At 42.5% G+C, this 22809-nt stretch overlaps 1 protein-coding gene across 9 annotated transcripts in view; it reads right to left on the bottom strand.

Moving 5' to 3' along the window:
• AKAP11 (A-kinase anchoring protein 11) overlaps positions 1-17748 on the bottom strand; it is a 61178-nt gene extending 43430 nt beyond the window's left edge. For 7 of the 9 annotated variants that reach the window (XR_007773514.1, XR_007773515.1, XM_050946739.1 and 4 more), the window contains exons 1-3: positions 17661-17748; positions 11627-11734; positions 151-267 (exon numbers count right to left, since the gene is read on the bottom strand). Coding sequence is in view for 7 of the 9 variants with exons in the window: in XM_050946739.1 (XP_050802696.1) it covers positions 151-267; positions 11627-11686 (177 nt within the window). In the remaining 2 variants the exon portion in view is untranslated. Of the gene's footprint in view, positions 1-150; positions 268-11626; positions 11735-15443; positions 15534-17360; positions 17555-17660 lie in introns of those variants that run through there. The other 2 variants (XM_050946740.1, XM_050946745.1) reach the window with 2 other exon arrangements.
• Between the last annotated feature and the right edge of the window lie 5061 nt (positions 17749-22809).

Here is a 22809-nt window from a genome sequence, read left to right as displayed (position 1 = left end):
TAATTAATTAGGTATGAGAGTAGAGGTTATCTGCAATTCACAGTCATATTCTACTGCACATTATACAATCGTGCAGCTTCTGATTCTGTTGTGAACTAAAAGCACCCTTCATATTTATACAACAGTGTAAGTAGACATGATATGTCAAACCTCAATAAAATTGTCCTGTTCCTCCTGCCTTAAACATTCTTCAGCGGACACATTACATAATTCTTTTCTGCTGTGTAGCAATGATTTCACAGAGCGTAGTACACCATCAGTGAAATCCTGAAAGGCAAAGGAGAAACACATAAATATACAGCAAATGAAAAAGCTGAGCAGAATTTTAAATGTGGGGTATTTTTTCCACAAACATACAACTGTTTTTCTGAAGCCTGTTTCAAACTATTGTGTATACAGGCCACCAGCCATCAGCTGCAAAATTTAAATGCTACTTATGATTATGGGGGATCATGCAGTTTTCAAACTGCCAACAGACCTACGCTTCTCTCCAACAAAAAGAATACCCCTCAATGCAAAAGAGTCACATTCTTTCCAAAAATGCCAAGTCCTAGCTGAGATGGTCTATAACAACAGTAGAGAGAAAACAGGAGCTGCTACTGATTAGTTCAAACAATACCTGGACTCTTAGGATGAGCAAGGAATAAAGAACTAGGCAGATACAAAGAAAGGCCCCTGTACCATTCTGTACCTGCAAATGGAACCTGTACACTTTTCTTTTGCATAGGCAACAATTTAAAATTGATCTTCCTATGGTTAACAAACACAAAAAATGAGGAGACTTCAGCAGTTAACAAGCAATATATTCACTCTGTCTCCCACGTAGCCACTGAAAGAATGAGGAAAGAACAGGGCTCATTGCATGCATTTCTTGGTGCAAATATTTAACAGGAGAGGCACACATGAACAGAAGACTATTACAGATGTTTGTAAAATAGGTACCTAAACGTCAGTAATCTGACAATTCTGTAATTAAAGAACAAAAGAATCAAAAACTTGTTTATTATACCTGGAATTTAAAATCTATAGGAAAAAAGGTTGGTAAAACTGAACAAGAAGATAAACAAAACTGCTTGACTCCTCAGGTCAGGAAACAAAAAAACTTGGTGCCATCTCATTTTACTGCAAGAAAGTACTTTGCAGAAGGCCATCAGTTTGAAAAAAAAATCTAGGTCTCCTTTATTTCTGTAAGAAATGCTAAGGTAGTTCCTGTAAGAGATGGACTGCAGTTAAGCAGTAATTGGAAACATGTCTGCAAAACTAGCCAGCCAGATCTAAAATTGGTGCAAAAAATGAAGTAAATGAAAAAACGAGTTGAACCTACTAACACTGAAGTACAAAATTAACAACAAAGTTACCTAAATCTTGAATAGCTTCTGAAAGATCAACAAAAGTAGCAGAGAGAGAAATTTAATCAGGGAATGTTCGAGCTATCGACATACCACCAGGAAAAAAATAATCACTTTATGGTAAAATGTTGTCTTACGTCTTACAATTGAATAAACATGGCTGCAGAAAAATGGTATAACATGCCACTCCATAAGATGCCTGATAATTCCAGAGTGAGCAGCATTATTATATTTGTACTCCCTGCTATTGGAGATTGAGATAGCATCTTCAAAACTGGCAGACAAAAGGAGAATGTAAACCTAGATTAAGGATTCTTAACACTGTTCAAGTTGTGGAACACATTTTGGTAGAGTGCTTGTCTCCTGGATCACTTGCCCTCCCACTGGAGACTGTACATATCCCAACAACTAAAACAGTTATTTATTCAGAAAGGTAACAGTAAGCAAGTGAAATATTTTAAAATGAAATTAATACTGCAAATGTTTTGTCCATTTGATATAAATCAGTCAGTGTCTTATTTTGCTATTCATTTAATATTCCTACTCCCATTTAATCTTCCTACTCCACCCTTGAATGATGGCTTAATGGCTGGAAAAAGTATGTACAGACCCCCATGTTGCTGCTTTGCAGATATCAGCTAGAGGGATATTGCTCAGAAAGTCAGATGAAGTGGAGTGAGCCATTATTCTTGGTGGAGGAAAGACTTTAGAAAGACCATAGCAGAGCTTCATACAGTCAGAAATCCAATGTGAGATTCACTGAGCAGACACTGACTGACCTTTAACTCTTCTTGCATAGACTATAAAAAGCCTTTGAGAGATTCTGAAGAACTTAGTGCAGTCTAGGCAGAATGCCAAAGCTCTACAAACATCCTAGGTATGAAATCTTTCTTCAGCTCAGGAAGAATGAGATTTCACTGAAAATACCAAGAGATGAATAGTTTGGTTCAGATGGAAAGCTAACTTTACCTTAGGCATGACCTCACGGCGTGGCTAATGGGAAACTTTATTAGCCAGGAGAGACTGAAGTTCTGCCGCCCTCTTTGTGGAAGTGATTGCCACCAGAAAAGCCGTCTTCATAGTCAATAAAGATAGTCAGGTTGTAGCCATAGGTTCAAAGAGAGAGTGGAGCAGGAGGGAATCCTTCCAGTTTGCAGATGATTAGATTGAGATCCCAAACAGATACAGGATCACACACAGGAAGGCAAATGTTGACTAGACCTTTCAAGAATTGGGAAGCAAAATAGCTGGAGAAAATTGAAAATCCTTCTATTGATAAAGGCAGTGCAGAAATGGAAACTAGCAGACACTGACAGAACTAATGAAAGGCCTGATTACTTCAGCTGAATCAGATAGTCCAGCACATATGTCACCTCTGTGGGATGGGACAAAAACTGTTGAGATTGCACCCAAACTAAAAATCTCTTCCTCTTTGCTCCATATGAGACTCTAGCGAATTCTTTTCTGCTGCTCATCAGGATGATCTGAACCTCTCCAGACATAATTTCTCACGAAAATTCTACCACAGTTCAGCTATAAAATTTCTGAAATAAATGTGTATTAAAATGTATACTCCTAGGTAGCAAAAAAAAAATGTGCCAAATCTAGTGTTAAGGTTCTATTTAGTTGTAAATCATCATGTTTTAATGGTTATATCAACTAATGAGAATGCACCTTTCTTTAGAAAACAACTGAGGTACACATGGAAAAGCTTCTTGAACTCAATGATTTAAATGAAGGCTTTCCAATTGGTGATTTAAACTGTCATGATTTAAATCAATCCACCCCACAGAGATTGTCCATGCCATGAGGTGGAGACATTGATGGTTGGGATGTCTGTAGAGACTTACCCTGGTTCTGAGACAGGAGATCCTTGACTAGAGGTAACGTTATTGGCAACCAAACAGAGAGATGATAACAATGCTGCCTTGACCATGATGGTGTGACAAGGATTAAATGTTGCTTTTTCTCTTTTCAGTTTCCTGAGTAACCTTGGAATGAGAGGAACTGCTAGGAAAGCATAGAAACAATGACTGGATGCAGGGAGAAGGCAGGCATCTCTGACTGAGCCAGGTTGCAGACCCTTCCGGAGCAAAATCTCCTGCACCTGTTGTTCAGGTCGGTTGCAAACAAGTCTATTACTAGATACCCCCGTAGTGGAAAATCTGAAGGAGAACATCCTTTCTGATTGACCATTCGTATTGGTCTACGAAAACCCTGCTGAGGGAATCCACAACTGTGTTCTACCTTCCTTGAGTGAGAAACACATTCCAGAAGACATAGATTCTTATACACAAAATCCAAAGGACAGCTTCCTGGCATAGCTGAGATGATCTTGCACTTCCCTGCCTGTTTAGATAAATCATGGCAGTGGTGCTGTCCTTAATAACTTGTATCACTTGGGTCTTGATGGTGGACCATAAACATCTTGCAGGCCTGATGAATAGCTTGGCTCTCCAGCACATTTATGTGGAGTAAAACTTCCTGGTGACCAAAGAGCTTGTGCCTGAAGTTGACTGAGATAGGCTTCTCCAGCCTTTGGTAGATGCATCTATTACCAGAGTCAGAGTTGGTTCTAGGGACAGAAATGGATCTCCTTTGCTTGTGTTTCACAGATCCAGCCACCAATTCAGAAACTGAAGCACTCATGCAGGTACGCAAATCAGCTTGTCCAGAGGGTGCCTGGAAGGATGATCACTGTTTGCAGGCCTTCATTCAGCATAAGGGGAAGTCTGGTATGTAGAGTTATGTACGTGCCTAAGGCCATGTGGCCTGGGAGCTATAAGTAGGCATGCACTAATGTCACTGGATTGGACTTGAGGTTTTCTGAAGGAAACCAAGCACTCTTCTGCATATCTGTGACAGGGATAACAGCCCTGCACACGGCAAACTACTTAAATCCTGGGGATTTTTTTTAATAATAAATTCTCCTGGTAACTATTAAAAATACTATCTAAACTAACTAACTGTATACACCAAAATAGTTCTGAAAAGTTGGTTAAATAAAGCAAATGCTATGGGGAGCTCCAGCTGTCACCACAGGTGGTGAGAAGAAATTGAGAAGGAGGCAGCAGACATGCCCCTTTAATGCCCTCATCTGATAACACAAAGAGAACAGGGCTATATGTGCCACCTAGCCGTACTTCTGGGGGGGGTAAGTCTCCGACTCAAGTGCACTGGGCATACTTACACCTGCAGTAGGATGTATATGTGCACAACCACTTGAAGGAGAACTCAGGCTTCAGGAAGAGGTAGAGCATCTTCATCCACAAGTCAGGAGCAGACTTTGTTCTTAATAGCAACCAATGCGCATAATTCCCAGCTATGTTATGGCCAAAACCCACGAATATTCTCAAAGCTGCACTTGCTAGTTCTGCCTATTCCTCCCACAAAGACAACCAGAAAACTGTGATATGTTCGGTGAAGAGTCCTAGTATCAGCAACTGATCAACAAAGGCTTCACTCTTATTAGTTATACTGAGGATGTACATATTTCACCCTGAGAACCATTTGGAGCACACCAGTGCTGATCAGTGAAGTGCTGTATTCGACAAGGAAAAACTGTATTCAGCAAAGAAAATCCTTGTCACTTCTTTTCCTAGCTTAAAGCAGCAATTCAAAACTTTGCCATATGCTCTCAGTGGACAGTAAAACAGGAAGTCCATATGATGCTTCCCACTCATACTGAACAAATATTAAAAAATGAACAAAAGCCATCTCTACTTTCATCAGATTGTAGTAAGGGCTACTGGCTCTCTTGAACTCTTCTAAAGAGCTGCTCCCAAAGATCTGCAGCCATGTCATGAATTTATCAGGTGACTGTCACTGTAGAGGGGACCTGATTTAACTGACTAGCTGCAGCAGATACCAGCCATAACAGAGACTAACAAAATCAGACACATTTACAATTACATGAGGCTTAGGAGTTTCACTATTTGCAGATACACCAAATATGACTGTTGGAGTGCTTTCACTTTTACAGTGTTGCCCCTTAATTAAACAATCTTCTGATCTAGTAAACTCCTAAGCTTTTCAGTTGAATTCAACAAGTTTATTTTGTAAAGCTGGCTGCTTGGGTTCCAAATGATAGAGCACTCCCAAGGCCACATCCATGCACCCGAACACTTCGGCAGATAATGAAAAACTCCTTTGAAGTATCATAGTAGTTGACAAAAATTCTTGTACGTGTTTTGGTTTGAGTCTGCAGAAAAGGAAAGCCAGACTGCCAGGAGGGGTTCAATAGGAGAAGAAAAGGAGGGTGGCCCATTACCACCATAGTGGCTGGCTCCAGGGAACAAAGCAAGGAGCATGCACTATAATACCATTAACTACCCTTTTGGGGAAATGTGGAGAGCAAGAGGGAGCTGTAGTCAGATCCCAACAGGGCTAGCAGACAGAAAACAATTTAGTGGGTTCCTGGCTGCATGAAAATGTAGAACTCCATGGTAAAAAAAATGGTTAAAAAAAAGCAAATGGAGATTAGTTTGAGGAGTGACTCAGAGCTGCAATTGTGATACGAGGGGATCAGGATCTGCTCCCACCCCAGGTGTATGAGGAAAAGAAAGAGTAACATGTGAACAATGAGGAGCTAGTCTGCATCATTTTCTTGCAAAATTGGGTAAGTTGTCTCAGTATCAAAGCATGGGAGGGTGCTTGTTGGGGAGCCTCTGACCATGGGAATTGTCAGCAGTGAGATGGGATGTGAGCACAGTCTGTTTACTGATGGGTAAGGTGAAATACAGGTTTAGATGGTGAGTAAGTGTGAAGTAGTTGCTAAATTTCACAAGTGTGGTATACTGTCAGAAGAGCAGACTAAGCGTAGGCAGGTGCAGGTAGTTCCTTCCTTCTACAGTGAAAAGACAGAGTGAGAGTATGTGTATTATGGGTGTTTTGGGTCATTGCTTACAAATGGCAGAGTTAAGGTTACATAAGTGTGTACCTTAACTCTGTATTTCCCAGTTTTCTGAAGTCTGAGTTTTGCTGAACTCAAAATTCTGAAAAGACACAAGCTGTACATGCCTTAATTTTAGGTTAATGTTTTTCACCACTTTATTTCCTAAGGTGTTGGGTTTTTCTTTTTTAACAGAAAGAAAATGTGTTTGTAGGAATTACTGATCACTGTAGCATGCAGGTCAAGTGGGAATACTCATCCTGGTCCTATATCCTTCTCCTTTCCACCTTACTCCTGTGGGAATTCCACACCAAAAAATTAAAAATTCTGTGCACAATATTTTATAATTCTGCAAATTTTTGCATATTTTGTTTGTTAAAATAACACTATATAATCACGCCAGTTTCAATTATTTTGGTAATTTATTTCAAAATACCTGTCAGCAAGTATGTCTAACAATATAGAAAAAAAATTCCCCCAGGAGCAGAGAGTTAAAGAAACCCCTACGACAAACCAGTTCCTGTTTCTCTGCCTGCCTCCCCCCACCCCCTGAGTGCTGCCACAGGATGCTCCACCCCCAGACTAGACATCTGCACCTCTCCATTGCAGAGCCCAGTTGCGGATGCTACCACCCTCCAGCCCAGCCACCCGCACCCGCTACTCCTCGGAGCCCAGGGATTCAGAGGGAGAAACAGCCTGATGCTGGGTCCCAGGCTTGTTATATGGAGTTTCGTGCACACTGCCTCCTTCACTTAGGACTTCCTGAGAACTGCAGCAACCGGGAACCCGTAAGCTCCCTCCTCTTCCCTCTCCCACTCCGGCCAGCAGTGTCTTCTATTTGCGAGCTGTGTTTTGCCGAGTACAGCGGCCCCTAATGGCAGCCAGCAGCTCTGCAGCCCACTTTGAGGGGGAGGAGGAAATTCTGCGCAAATTCTGCATTGCTCAGCGGTACAGAACTCCCCTAAGAGTAACCTCTCAGTCCCACCAACCAGCCCTGTCTCTTCCAGTCCAGCTGCCCTCCAATCTGACCCCCACCAAACAATTTTGTTCCCACTTCCTCTCACCCTACAAAGGGGGCAGGGATGGAGCATGTCCCTGATTGGTCTGCGGCAGTGAATCCAGGTTTCCCCTTAGACATGGCCTTGGAATCTCTATGGATGATGAGAGAACCCAAAGACTCTTCACAGCCACCACAATTTTCTGAAAATAAGCTGTATTCTGTCCCTGCTTGGCCAGTTTGAGTTTCCGCTCACATCACTTCCATATTCTTGGTAAATGCAGCACACAGCTCTACACAGGAATCTGTAGCTATAGGAGCCTCAGGGAGGTATCAAGTGGCCCATTCATCTCAATGTGATGGTCTCATGAATGAGAACACCTCAATGAGATGAATACAGCCTAAAATAATAGGTCTGAGACGTGAATTGCTCCATTTATGTCAGTGGGTGCTCTCATTCCTCCTCATGGTGCTGGAGAGCTTCTGACATGCATCAAGCGTGCCTGTTCTTAGTGCCTCACCCCAGTTTCAGCCAAGAGGATGTATACACTGCAATTAACCACTCACGGTTAGCCCATGCCAGCTGACACAGGTTCAGGCTGAGGCTGTTTAATTGCAGTTAGACATTCAGGTTCAGACTGGAGCCCAGGCTCCAGGACTTTGTAAGGCGGGACGGTCCCAGAGTTCAGGCTCCTGCCCAAATGTCTACACCACAGTTAAACAGCCACTTAGCATGAGCCCCGTGATCCCAAATCAGCTGGCATAGGGCAGCCGCAGGTTTTCAGTTGCAGTGTAGACATACCCACTGTGTTCTTTGTGCATGCTTTGAGCTTGCCCATTCTAAGCTGTTTTGACTACCTGACCTCTAAACTGCACCTGCTGTGAGCTCAAATGAAAAAAAGTATGTGAAAAATCATAAGATGTTACAATAACCATGAAAAACTGTCAAGTTGCTTACAATGTTGAAAGTTGTAACAAGTGCAAGAGAACAAGATAATGAAGCTAGATTAACCTAAACCAAGGACTGTTCAATTTATGCTTGGTCAAAACAGCAGACATGGAACCAGAAGCAAACAGACCAAAATTGGTATGACGAGCATTAAATCTAATTGGTGGACAACATAATAAAGGGGAATCAAATATAATGACCCTTTATTCCCTTTTGGGGTTTCTTCAAAAAGGGACTTTGAAAAAGGATCAGTTCAGTTCTCCCTCTCATCTCCTATCCCATCCTGCATCCCCCAGATCATCCGCCAAATCACCAGCACTGCAATTCATCTCAGCTCATCATGGGCTCATCTAAAAGGACCTTCTTCTTGAAAGGAAAGCTGGCTGGCCAGGCTCGATCTTGTACAAGGAACTTGTTTTCACCAGCAAGGTGGGTGAGGTAGTATCTTTTATTGAACCAACATCTATTGGTGAAAGAGACAAACTTTCGACAAGCTTCAGAGAGCTCTGTGTAACTCAAAAACTTGTCTCTCTCACCAGCCAAAGTTGGCCCAATAAAAGATATTACCTCACCTTGTCTCTCTAATATCCTGGGACCAGCTCAGCTACAACACTGCAACTCACATTATACAATCCTCTGCCTATCAGTGGGATATCTAACTGATTGCACTGCAAAGGCACATAAGACCCTGTATGGTTTTCTCTTCCCTTGTTGTGTTATTTTCTACCCCAACTATCTCTATCCTCTCTCTCACTCTCTTGGCTTTTCATCAAATCCTGAAGTCAACTCTGCTGTATTCATCCAAGCCTGCCTTGTGTAAGAAGAAAAGATATAATCAGATGACATCCCTGACCAGATTGTAAGCCAAGGTCCAAGCAGCAAGTGTTGTGGTTGATTTGTCAGCCAAAGCACCAGCTCGTAACTAACCAGTGATCCAGTGTGCCAAAAACACCCAAAAAAGCCTTATTTCACATCTCTTTTCTATGCTGTCTCTCCATCTTGTCTATCCAGAACAGAATAAGTAAATGTCCTCTATGCATCAGGACTGAATAAAAATACCTTTTCCTTTTCATCAAAGAAAGGTTGCTCTGAAAATAAGAGACTCTCATACTGTGCCTCCAAAAAGAGAGACTTTAAAGGTTTTGACTAAGTTTGTTTTGCATAATCACTCAACCACAGTTTCAATATAAATGCCTGTTTTAATTTCCTGTTCTTTCTTATGTTTAATCAATAAAGTTTTAATCTGAACTAATGCTTTTGGGTGTTTGCCATGTAGCGGAATAAAACCAAGGCCTCTGTTTAGCTTACCTATCTGTTTAATGTTGACAGTAAAAGAGTTTATAAACAGCTTTAAGTCTTTAGGACTTTGAGATAAATACTACAGCTTCCCACCCAGTGGGTCCAGGCTTACCCAAGATCCTGGCACACACAAAAGGAGGCAGGGAGTATAGCTCAGACACCCCATGTGGGCAGGACCCCACCCCCAGCTCCTCACATGAGATGGGGAAAGGAGAGGGGCTCAGACCCACCCACCATGGCGCCATGGCTCATATGAGGGGGCACATAGACGGGCAAGGGATCCCTAAGATCTTGCCACAAACACCCTAGGAGGGAAAGAGAGGGACCCTCCATATCCCAGGTCACATGAGGGGGCAGGGAGAGGGGCCTAGACCCCCCCCCCACCCTGATGGACAGGGACAGGGACCCCCAAGACCATGGTGCACACAGAGAGGATCAGGGAGTGGGGCTCAGACACCTCTGAGAGCAGGAACCCTAGATCTTAGCTCACATGGAGCGGAGAGAGAGAGGAGCTCAGACCTTCCCCCTGCCATCCCCTCCGATCCTGACATGCACAGAGAGAAGGGACGAATGTGGGGCTGACAGGCTTCCAACCCCTTTCATGTCCCCTACTACCTATCTCCATTCATCCCCCTCACCCTGATGCAGCCATAAATCCTTCTCACCCTTATCACCTCCACTATTCCACCACATAAAATGCCTTTATCCTGCCAGCAAGCATTCACATATATATTTTATTAAAATATTTAGATTACATTTATTTATAAAATAAAAACAAAACCCTAACAGAGACAGAATTTAGCGATATGCCACCAAACCTTTTAAACATTCATGCCCAAGCTGTGACTAGAACGGACACTGCCCGAGGTGGGTCACGTTCAAAGGACTATTGTGTATTTCCTTGAACATCCAGCTCGTGTGCAACTTTGAAGGCCAACAATTCTGTTAATTCTTCCGTCCACACATGCTCAGTGTAATCCAGTAGGCATGCAAAGACATTTGTCAACTTTTGAATTTGATTTCCACCAAAGGGCTGGTCGATGTCATGCACTCTGTTGGGGGTAACTCTGAGTATGTGAAACTGTGATGCAATGATTGGAGCCCTGGGTTGATCTCTATCTGTGAGCAAAAACAGGTTGCTAGAATCCGTCAACTTTTAGAAAAGCTGTTTTTTTCAGGAGCTATATTTTGCAAACTCATTGCTCAGAACCCTGCACCACCATGAGGCCAAATTTCAAGGCTGAGTAACTGTGTAGATTTTAGAGCACTTGGAAAAAAATCTAGTTTTAAACAGAAAGAAAATCATTGAGGAAAGACTTCTGATATTCCCCAGTCTAAAATGATTTATTTCAAAAAAGCATGTAAGATTATTAAAGCTGCTAAACATCATACTCTAAATGAAACAACAACAACAAAAACGGTTATAAATACCGTCCATAAAAAATAGAGGGTAGATTTTATTTTTCCAAAAGGGATATGCCTTATTACAACATCCTTAATATAAATGTCACAAAATAAGGTTTGATTGTAAACAACATATTTATGTTTTCTTTTGTGGTAGGAAACTGTATACTAATATGAATACTCCCAAATAAAATATTTAGATTTGCTAAATAAGGTAATCATCATCTAACAGTTGCATTTTTTCTGAAAACCTCCTAGATTTCGGAAGATCTACAGAAAACATGAAGCAAGAGGTAAGTGCACTATGTCCTTTGTTTAAGGGTATGGCTACACCTGCAACTCTCCCAGCTCTGCAGTACTCCACCTCCCCATGGGGATTAGATTACAGCGCTGGGAGCCACGCTCCCAGCGCTGGGACACTGTTTACACTGGCGCTTTACAGCACTGTAACTTGCTGCGCTCAGGGGGGTGTTTTTTCATACCCCTGAGTGAGAAAGTTGCAGCACTGTAAAGCACCAGTGTAGCCAAGGCCTAAGCTACCCAGTTTCCCAGATTTACAAATGTACCAAAGCAAATGCAATCTGAAAACTACTTGCCTCCTTAAATCTTTGGCCTACTAAGATAAAACAAAAAATGAAAATTTACCGGATCTGTCAGCTTATTTTCTTCAATCTAACTCTCAAGATTCAGATCACAAAGAATTAGGGTTTTTTAAAAAGAACAAAATAGCTGTTTACCTTTTTCACTGACACTTTAGGCTTTGTTTGACTGCTTCGGGCCCTGGTATAAGTATCCATGGTTTAATTGATCTTAGTAGTCATGGAAGAAAGTCAGCTCAAAAATACCTACAGAAAAACATTCATCACATCATTATTTTGTGCTTTCCATTTACCTAGCATATATTTAGAAAACTAATTTTGATGAAACAAGCAGTGAATCCACAAATTTGTGACAAAAAGATACCTTAAAACTGAAAAAGTTTAAAAAAATTTCATCCACGCAGATGTTGCTTTTTAGATACTGCCCTTTAAAGTTTACATTTAGTTTCTTTTAAAGAAAAAATGTTTGAAAATCTTATAATTAAAACCAATATACTTCCCTCTAGTCAATAGTGAGTGGGACAAGTTCCTTTCGTGAGCAGTGCCTGGAGAAAATTACATATACTTTATTTTTAACATTTCACTTTGTTGTCACTGAATGGCAATGAAACTTACCAGAATTGTGTCGCTGTCATTATTGGTGCCGAATAATAATAATTACAATTTAACTAGCTGTGTACACATACTCAACATATCTATATTCAAATATACACCGGAAAACATAAGGAAATTTTTGATTGTGCATTCTGCACACATCTTTGTTAAATCAAAACCATTTTTTCCAAACCAAACAAAGACTTTAGTCCTCAATAATGAGAGGGACGAGGGGGGAGAAGCCTCTCAATAAGAACTGTGGGACAAACAACTTAGTTAGTTTTGAGAGAAAGTTGGACTGTATGAGAGTGTGATTGTATGATGGAGCTGCTTAGGATGATAGGGGACAGTCAAGGGGCTCACTTCCGCTTTATGTCTTAACGTTCCTAAATGATCATACTTCAAGGCTTCAGCCAGTCACGTGCCAGAGTCAAGAAGGGATTTCTCCACCCACCTCCAATGTATTCTAGAAGGTTTCTTTAAATCTCCCTCCTCTGACGCATCAGGGATGGTCACAGCTGGACATAGGTGACTGGACAGAGACCGCCAGGGTTCTGAGGTGTCACCAAGCATTCTCTCTCTCAGGTAATTGGCTGGCTGGTTCCAGCTCACATGCTAAGGGTCTAACTGATCACCACAGGTGGGGTCAGGAAGGAATTTTCCCTCAGGTCAGACTGGTAGTGACCATGGGTTTGCGGAGGTGGTTGATGTTTTTGTTTTTGCTTGTTTGTTTGGCCTTCTTCGGCAGCATGTGATTATCTGGGAATATCTCACTTAAACATTTCACTGCCGGAGCAGGGCTTCTGCCACGGGTGCACCATGGTCCCTCCTATTTTCTGTCTGTGGCACATAACAGTCCAATACAGTGTTTTTCAAAGTCTGGCCACCGCTTGTTCAGGTAAAGCCCCTGGCAGTCCGGGCCGGTTTGTTTACCTGCCGCATCTGCAGGTTCGGCCAATCGCGGCTCCCACTGGCCGCAGTTCACCACTCCAGGTCAATGGGGCCTGCGGGAAGGGCGGCCAGCACATCCCTTGGCCCGTGCTACTTCTCACAGCCCCCACTGGCCTGGAGTGGCAAACTGCGGCCAGTGGAAGCCGCAATCAGCCGAACCTGCAGACGTGGGAGGTAAACAAACCGGCCCAGACTGCCAGGGGCTTTCCCTGACCAGGAGGCGGACCGGCTTTGAGAAGCACTGGTCTAATATACTGCGGGCTGTAGTACTTTGATCTAATTTTGGTTGTTGGGTTTTGTGTGCAGGTACTGGATGGTGTTGAGGCACTATCAAATAGAGGGAGATCAGACTAGATGATCTGGTGGCCTTCACTATGACAACAATATGTCCATGTCAAATTTCAAACCACAGCTTTTTTACAATAGCATTATCTAAAGAGATGAATAAAGATTTTGAATTAAAAATTGAAGATTTTCTTTTCCAAATCTAAAACAACTAAAGGAATTTTCCTCAAAGTTTCTGGAAAGAAATTCACCTTTAGGCAGGGACCAAGCACAAAAAACTTCGATTATCGAACAGTTCAGAAAGTTATGAAAGGAGAGAGAAAATGTAAACTCTTTTGCAACCTTACACTATAACACCAAGTTTAACAATCCTGGACTGGCAATAGGGTTGACTAGAAAGTCTAGAAGGTCTTTTCCATCTCCAATTTCTAATGATTTTACAACGTCTAACGTGACCTCTATCACTTTGAAAAGCAGAGCTGGCAGCCTAGAAAAATTCTGCTCATGTATGGTATTTTTTTTTTTTTTTTTTTGGACAGGCCTATAAATTGCTTCCACTATAATCATAATCATGGTACAGTTGGGTGAATAGATTTTGTCCACGGATTGGTACATTTTCATGATAATTTTAAAAAGCTAGCTTTGATTTTAATTTTGTTATATTCTCTGTTATGTCGCATCATCATACCTAAACTATGACATGAGGCAGATACCACACTTAAAGTCTACTTCAGTTTCAGAGTGACACTATTTTCCATGACACAATCAGCACAGAAAAAAACAAATTTTTCATAATTACAGATTTAAAATAAACAATTTAAATTATGAATATAAATGAGCTGGCCATTTTCAAATTATATGGTGATTTTCAATTAAACAATTGCATCTTTGCTTATTTGTAGGAAGAAAACCTAAAACATATTTTGTAGAAATGTATGCTTAATACCATGTTTATAGTGTTTATAAAAAGAGATAAACTTCTGGTTATCACTTTCAGATCATTTCTTTATGCCAAGGTTTGCTTGAAAACTTAGGTTCAAAGATTTTCAACACAATCTTCTAAAAGAAAAAACAAAATAAACTCTAATGAACAAACTATTTTCTGTTTATTTGCGGATTACACTACTATTACAGAATTGTCAAAACAGATCAACTGCACATTGAAAATAGCCATCTGTTGTATACAACAGGGATTGGCAACCTTTGGCATGTGGTGCATCAAGTAAATCTGCTGGTGGGCCAGGACAGTTTGTTCACCTGCAACGTCCGCAGGTTCGGCTGATCACAGCACACACTGGCTGCGGTTCGCAGTTCTAGACCAATGGGGGGCTGCGGGAAGCGGCGCGGGTTGAGGGATGTGTTGGCCGCAGCTTCTTGCAGCCCCCATTAGCCTGGAGGGGTGAACCACAGCCAGTGGGTGCTACGATTGGCCGAACTTGCAGACGTGGCATGTAAACAAACCGGCCCGGTCTGCCAGGGTGCTTACCCTGGCGAGCCGTGTGCCAAAGGCTGCCAATCCTTGGTATATAAACTGAAAGCAGGGAGAGTCAGTGTTTTTGACAATAAGCAGTACATCTCTTAGAAAGAGAACATACACCCACAGTACATTAAAACTAAGGATAAATACACTAAACACTTAAAAATCTTTAGTCTATAATTTGGACTTGACCATTCTGCTATTTAAAAAAATTAACAAAATTAAGTTAGAAAACTGTCTCCACTGCAACTGCAGTCTGTATTTTTCAGGTTTTATCACAAAATATAACATTTTAGAGCATGTTCTAGCTGCATAATTACTTGTGAGGAAATGTTAAATTTAGTTACTCTTCTTTTGCCTTCTTAGAATTTTAAAAATAATCTTTCTTTCACCATTGTAAACACCAAGTCCTCATCTTTCCCCCATGTTAATGACAGAGTCAAAATTAACATGGCTATTTTTGTTTATTTCCTGGTACTGTACACAGATGGTAGCATCACAATCATAAAAATAGTATAGTGTTCTTTATTCATAAACTGCTTTAGTTAAAACAACAACAACAACAACAAAAAGCTAACAACGTTAGGAATCATTAGGAAAGGAATAGATAATAAGACAAAGTATCCTAATGCCACTATACTAATCTACCTTGAATACCGCGTGCAGTTCCCATCACCTCATCTCAAAAAGATTTATTAGATTTGGAAAAGGTACACAGAAGGGCAACACAAATGATTAGGGTGATGGATCAGCTTCCATTTGAGAGATTCAAGAATGAGACTATTCAGCTTGGAAAAGAGATGACTAATGGGGGATATAAAAAACATAAATGGTGTGGAGAAAGAAAATAGGGAAGTATTATTTACCCCCTCTCATAACCCAAGAACCAAGGGTCACCCGATGAAATTAATAGGCAGCAGGTTTAAAACAAAAAAGGAAGTACTTCCTCACACAACAGATTATCAACCTGTTGAACTCATGGCCATGGGATGTTGTGAAGGCCAAAAGTATAACTGGGTTCAAAAAAGAATTAGTTAAGATCCTGGAGAATAGGTCCATCAATGACCATTATGGACAGGGATGAAACCCCATGTTGTGGGTGTCCCTAACACTCTGATTACCAGAAGCTGGAACTGGACAACAGAGGATGTTTCGCTCGATAATTGACCTGTTCTGTTCATCCCCTCTGAAGCATCTGGCACTAGCCTCTGTCAGAAGACAGGATACCAGGCTAGATGTACCACTGGTCTGACCAAGTATAGCCATCATGTTCTTCTGCAGTACTAGCAAAGGAACCAGAAGAACCCTCAAAAAATACTTTTTATTTTACAGTTTTCCTTAAGTAAAACGGTTGATGTAAACAAACGTAAATATGTTTTTCCTACCCTAAAATATACATTTCAAACCATTTTAAGGAAAGTCAAATGTTTGCTTAAACTAAACAAACTCTACTTGATCCATCTGTGAAAACTTCATAATTACCATATGAAATGTTGAGAGTGGGGTTGCTCCTGGATATGAAATTTCAGATCAAATACTTCTACTTTCTTTTGCTGTCTATCCACAGTAAGTAACATCACTAATTTTTTTCATCATAAAATGAATGGACTTCTAAATTTTGTGTAGGACAGTGAAATTTCATAAGAAATTTACAAAGCTGATACAGCATGAATAGCTAGCATTATAATTAGGCATAAAAACAAGACATGAAAAATCCACTTGCCTACTCATTCATATTGATTGGAGACGTTCCCCTGACAAACAGGTCCAATGTCACAAATTTACATATAATTTAGGATCTCAAAACCAAGTTTCTATCTATTTCCATTTTTATAGTGTCCATTACCGTATCTAAAAGTGCTAATCCTTATGGTTCTGAAATAATCTTTCAAATGTGAACAGATGCAATGCTGTCTTCCTGAATCTGAGATGTATAGTAGAGGCACTGGAGCTGTCCAACTCATATCTTTCCCAAGAAGCAGCAAAGTGAAATTAAGAAGACTAGTCATTTTTATTACGCTTAAACTTTATTGTTTGTATTACAATAATAATGGAGAATTACAGTCAGGATCCTAGTGTGGTGTACAGATGTTATTCAGACCTTTTGGGCAGAAGTGAAATTGGCTGCTTGGGAAAGTTATCAGCAGCCATGAGGCAGACACCACCACTAACAGGATCAACTCACAAAAATGAAGTCTAGGAGAGTGAAAGAGAAGGCTCTCACCCCCATCGCAGCCAGGAGGCCCACACCTGACAGGAGGGGGAAAAGGAACCAAAAGCTCTTCGCTTATATAGCAGCCAAATCTAGGGGGGTGGAAAGTGATTTCACATTTACTCAGCATCCACTAACCAGAAGCTGATATAACGCTTAAACAGGTGCTGGGGGAGGGGGCAGTCTCTGCTCAGACTCCCACACCTTCGCTCTTGCAGCAGCTGGAGGGGATCCTGGCCACCCACCATGGCCCTGCCCCTCGGGCTTGCTGACGGGTCCCCCAAACTAGCCCACCAGCCCCTGCTCTGCTGGAAAGCCCCAAGGAGCGAGCCCAGCGCTGCTGCGACACACACCTGGGCCAGCTCCCAGATCGGGGGGTTCTGCCGAGCGCTCAGCGCAGGGAGGCGGCAGCGATGCTCCCCTTGCGGTGATGGGGAGAAGCGTCCCCGGATCCAGCCGTTAGTCCCGGTCCCTCCCCGCACGGGACCCGGGAGCGAGGCACCAGGGACGGGACAGCCCCGCCGCTGCACCCAGCCCGGATCGTTCCCAGCCCCAAGCGCCTGCGCTGCCCGCCCGGGTCTGTCACGGGCAGCGGCCGGGGCCGGAGGAGCCTCGGGCGGGGTCTCGGGGCGGCGGAGGGGGGAGGGCCGTACCTGACTCCGCAGCGTCCGGCGCCCGCAGCCATGTCACACCCCCTCCGCAGCGCACAGCCGCCGGCGCCGCTCCGGCCTCCGCAGCGCTCTCCGCCCCACCCCTCCTCCGCTCTCGCGCGACTTCCAACCAACCGTCACGAGGTTCGCCGGCCGCGCTCTCGCGCACTAGGTCATGTGAGAGTCGCCCGCGCCTGCTATTGGGGGAGGGGACAGCGCGAGCCCCCCGGACTGAGCGACAGAACGCAGGGGAGGGCGAGGGCAGCGCGCGCCTGCCAGCCCGGGCGCGGCCGAGCCCGCACGAGGGGAGCAGGGCACGTGCAGTGAGGCCGGCCCACGCGGGGGAGGGAGGGTTGGGAGAAGCTGTGCAGAAGTGACAGCGCGCATCGTAAAAGGTCCCCACTGAGACACGCGTGGGCCTGAGCCTCGGGCTGGCCGGAGAAGGGGCACCTAGTGCATCAGGCACGGGGGGCCAGGAGCAGCCCCGCCGCCAGGCGGCTTCCCCACGCTCCAGTGACTACTCAAGGTGGGGGCTGGTCAGCTGGTTCAGCCCCACTCTTTAGGCAGGTGGAAGTTTGGGTGGCACTAGATCCTGTTCCCAGACAAATTAACTAGAAGGCTGCAAAAAATGCTCACAGGCCAGCAAAAGCCAACCACCAAAGCCAGCCAAACGCCAGTCTTCTAATAATCCCGTGCCAGTGCACAGAGAACACTGAGGCTCTTATCAGCTTCACAAACAATAGGCATTGAGAGGAGGGGACCTGTACTGACTCCCAACACAAAACACTCCCTTCAACGCTAGCCAGACTTTTGATCTCTCTTCACCCCTGAGCCTACACCCCTGAGTTCAGATGTCCTTAGGGGTAGGTAAGCGCAAAAGTTTAAAAGCCCAAAGTTTAAAAGCCCTAGATTCTTAAGCTAGGGCCTGCCCTAACTGGTACTGACCTCCATAGGAGATGTCCTATTGATGTCAATGAAAGTTGTATCAGGTCCCTGCTACAGGGAGAATAGGGAGCAGAAGATTCTGTTCCTGGGAAGTCTGTGTCAAGGGATGCTCATACTGGGGTAGCGACAGCACAGTTTCAACCCATTCTCTGAAATTTAGCCTGAGAACTTCTTTCTTTGTTCCTCCCCAACCGTTTGTGAAATCCAGTGCTGCAAGAGAGTCTCCAGCCTGTACTCCAAGTCTGATGCCATATTCAAAAAGTTTAGTCAATATCACTTGCAGGTTCTCATGCACTGTTACAATATAGCACTTAATTGCATATGCTGCAGGAGCTCTTGCTCTCTTTTCTTTTTGTTGGTGTATTAAAAATGGTGTTCCAGTTGAATTCATTTTTCATTTTATGGCAACATCCGTTGATTTAATAAAAAGTTTATAGAGGCTCCCCTATCATTTTAGCAGCCTGTAAGCAGGACCTGTCCCACAGACACAACACAAGCAGCAGCAGGAAGAAATAACACAAAATAGAATGGTTGCTTAACAAATTTGAGCAGGATCCTCTGAGAATGCTTCAAAATGAAGAACTCCCCTCTGAATCCCCAAAGGTTGGTTTAACCTACGTTTCTGAGACCAAAACAGCCTGAGAGGAGAAGGATCTACAGAACAGGGACCTGACCAACTACAGGCCCAAGACAGCCTGAGTATGGCTGGGCTCCCTAAACATGCACATTGCGCCTGAACAAGCAGTGGTTGAGAGAAAGAGAACTGCTCAGTTGCTTTCAGCCACAAAGATGATATTTGTGGCTCCACTAGCCAGGAAAGAACCAACTGCCAGCCATGTGCCTTCCCTTGTACCAGGGGACCCCAAAGAGTGACCTCTCCATTTCGCAGTGAAAGATACCCCGCCTTCCTACCAAGCTCCCATACACTCAGCCTTGTGCTTGATTTCCATACTTTTCCCTTTCATTCCTTATTCCCACCCATACCACTTCTAATTTCACTCTATCCTTTCCCTTAACAAAATGTTAGTTTCTCCTTACTGCTACTTAGTCCTTCGTCATTTGGTTTTTCTCAGTTGCATCATAATTACCACTCTAGAGGTCAGAGGCTACACATTCATGTATTTACCCTACTACTACCACCACTACTTGCATCTTAACCTGTATAGTCCAGGAAATCTAGCAAGTTAGGGGCTAAAATCTGTGCATTTGTTGTGGCTTGGAGTATAAAGAACCAGGAGCCCATTGATTGTAAGGAGGTCACAGTGGTGGGATAAACAAGCTCCACCACTCTTGAGGACTAAGAGGGAAGTCAAATACACTGGGAGTCACTTACATATTCTGTAAACTTGTCATCCCTACAGTAGATAAGTTTCAAAAGCTCTGCAGTTCTCCAGTTAAGCTTATGATGGAAAGTTCTTCATTGTTTCAACCTCTTTGTTTTACAATACTTTTCAGTGTTCAGGACAATTCAAAGGGGCTTTTTCTGAATGTCAAGACTTACTTAAAGTAAAAAAAAATTTCAGAACAAAACAGGAACTAAATATGTGAAGAAAAGCTTTAAAAATAAACTCTGACATCTTTTTCCTTTGTTCTACAACTCCCTTTAGGTTATTCACTGATAATATCTTCTTATATGGCACTTTGCCAAATCTTTGAAATTCAGGATTTATAACCACCAGGAAACCATCAAAACATGAAAACATAACCTACAATACACCATTGTTTGCCCAGAAAATTGTTTCATACATCATGTTAGAAATGGAAATTATTGATTGTACTGAAATGTTGATATTTAACAGTCTGATGTAAATGTTTCATTTGTGATTACACAAGAAAATTGGTTACTTATTGAATGCTTCTTATTCTCTATGTTGCTTCTAAAAAGAACATCTCACAGCAACAGTTTCTGGGCTCCCAAAACTGGATGTTCTATAGGATAAATCTAGTTTTATTTTTCATGTATGCATGGGGAAAAATACAAACTTATCCATTGCAAATGATTGAAAATTCAGAAGTTGGTAATTTTATTTATATTCTAGAATCTTCCATTCCTAGATGTACTACAGCAACCAGAAAGGCAGCAAATAATTAATTGCCTTTTACATTCAATTCACCTTTTCATTCAAAGGCATACAAGGGAAAAAGACAAACAAAACTTGTATAGTAACTCCTTACTTAATATTGTAGTTATGTTCCTGAAAAATGTGACTTTAAGTGAAATGATGTTAAGCAAATCCAATTCCCATAAGAATTAATGTAAATAGGGGGAGTCAGGTTCCAGGGGAAAAAAAATTGCCAGACAAAAGACTATGTGTGTGTATATATATATATTTAGTCAATATAGCACTTAATTTTATGGTGGGTAGAAGGCTCAGAAGAATCCAATGAAGAAAAATATATATATGTGTATATATATATATTTAGTCAATATAGCACTTAATTTTATGAGTGGTAGAAGGCTCAGAAGAATCCAATGAAGAAAAATACTTCTGATGTAATATATATATACACACACACTGTAAGTTTTAAACAATTTAATACTGTACACAGCAATGATGATTGTGAAGCTTGGTTGAGGTGGTGAAGTCAGAGAATGGGATATTTCCCAGGGAATGCCTTACTGCTAAATGATGAACTAGCAATTGGCTGAGCCCTCAGGGGTTTACTCGTTGTTAATGTAGCCTCACACTCTACAAGGTAGCAGGAATGGAGGGAGGAGAGACAGCATGGTGGACAGAGACACACACACACTGTGTGTGTGTGTGTGTGTGTGTGTGTGTGTGTGTGTGTGTGTGTGTGTGTGTGTGTGAGAGAGAGAGAGAGAGAGAGAGAGAGAGAGAGAGAGAGAGATGGGCATTTCCCCTTTAAGTAGGCTGACTGCAATCTTAAGTACACTGCCTTGTTAAGTTAATCAGCAAGCTGAGACTCAACTGCTGCCAGGAAGCTCCCTCTGTCCTGAGCCCTGTCGTGCGCACCCTTTCCCCCCCTCCTATGGAGAGAGATGGGGCAAGCACTAAGCAGGGTGCAGGAGCGGGGCACACTCTGACATTAGTCCCCTTCTCCCCCCTGCATAGCAATCAGGAGGCTTGAGGAGCAGCTCCAAGGCAGAGGGCAGGAGCAGCACCTGGTAGTGGGGGGAGGGACAGCTGAACTGCCAGCAAGCTGGGTGGGTGCTGCACAGGAAACTTAGGGGAGCAGGGAGCTGATGTGGGGCTGCCGGTACACTCCAGTTCCAAGCCCCCACCAGCTAGCTGCAATGTGCTGCTCTTCCTGCAAGCAGTGGACAAAGAAGGCAGCTGCGAAATGATGTTAGAAGGGAGCATCGCACAACTTTAAATGAGCATGTTTCCTAATTGATCAGCAACATAACAACAAAACAACGTTAACGGGGATGATTTTAAGAGAGGAGTTACTATATGTAACCTAACATAAATAAGACTGGCTGATTAAGACTACAATATGCTGGGTATTACGCTGCCCAAGCATCAGCTACCTTGCTAACTACTGCTCAACAGTTTGTAAATCCATGTGGACAAAATTCTGAGGCAGAGTAACAGGACTTAAAGCCCATGTTGGAAATAGTTTCAGATTTCAGAATTGTCTCTCTTTCTCTTTAGATATTAAGCAAGGCCTACTTACATATACCCACTGCTGTTTTGTGGCAGCTCCTGCCATCTTTACTAGCTATCGCCATTCATACAATAATTTCTAGTGCACATTTTAGGATCTAACCAGCCTCAGTCATTTTGGATTGCTTCATTTACATAGCACACCCAGCAGGCCTTTAAATTAATATCATTTAAACTCCAAATTGGAAATGCTCTGTTATTTTTCTTAATTCGCCCACATATTCATTTGCTTTTTGACTCAGCATATAATTCACTTTGTAATTAACAATGGCCTTGAGGATAGGTAATTTTGTAGAATTTCTACTATCTCAGCAAATGCTTTGTCTGTGGATTTGGTAGGAGCAGTTATACCATGCAGCATCTTATAAGTTGAGCCTATTATGCTCCATAAGACCACCACCTTTTTTGTATCAATTGAATTGGTAGTTATGTACCATTGTAGATTCTTGACACAGATGAGCCATTCCTCTACTAAGCTATCAAGTGAGTTTTCCCAAACAATCAGACATTTTTAACGCTTCACTTTCTAAATGAGCAGTTTACTCAGTCCCCTTGTCTGCAGTTTCCTTTTCAGTTTC

This window comes from Gopherus flavomarginatus, chromosome 1 (assembly GCF_025201925.1).
Source record: "Gopherus flavomarginatus isolate rGopFla2 chromosome 1, rGopFla2.mat.asm, whole genome shotgun sequence".
Classification (NCBI taxonomy): domain Eukaryota; kingdom Metazoa; phylum Chordata; order Testudines; family Testudinidae; genus Gopherus; species Gopherus flavomarginatus.
The sequence above is the reverse complement of the archived record's forward strand: the minus strand, read 5'-3'. Positions and strand labels throughout refer to the sequence as shown.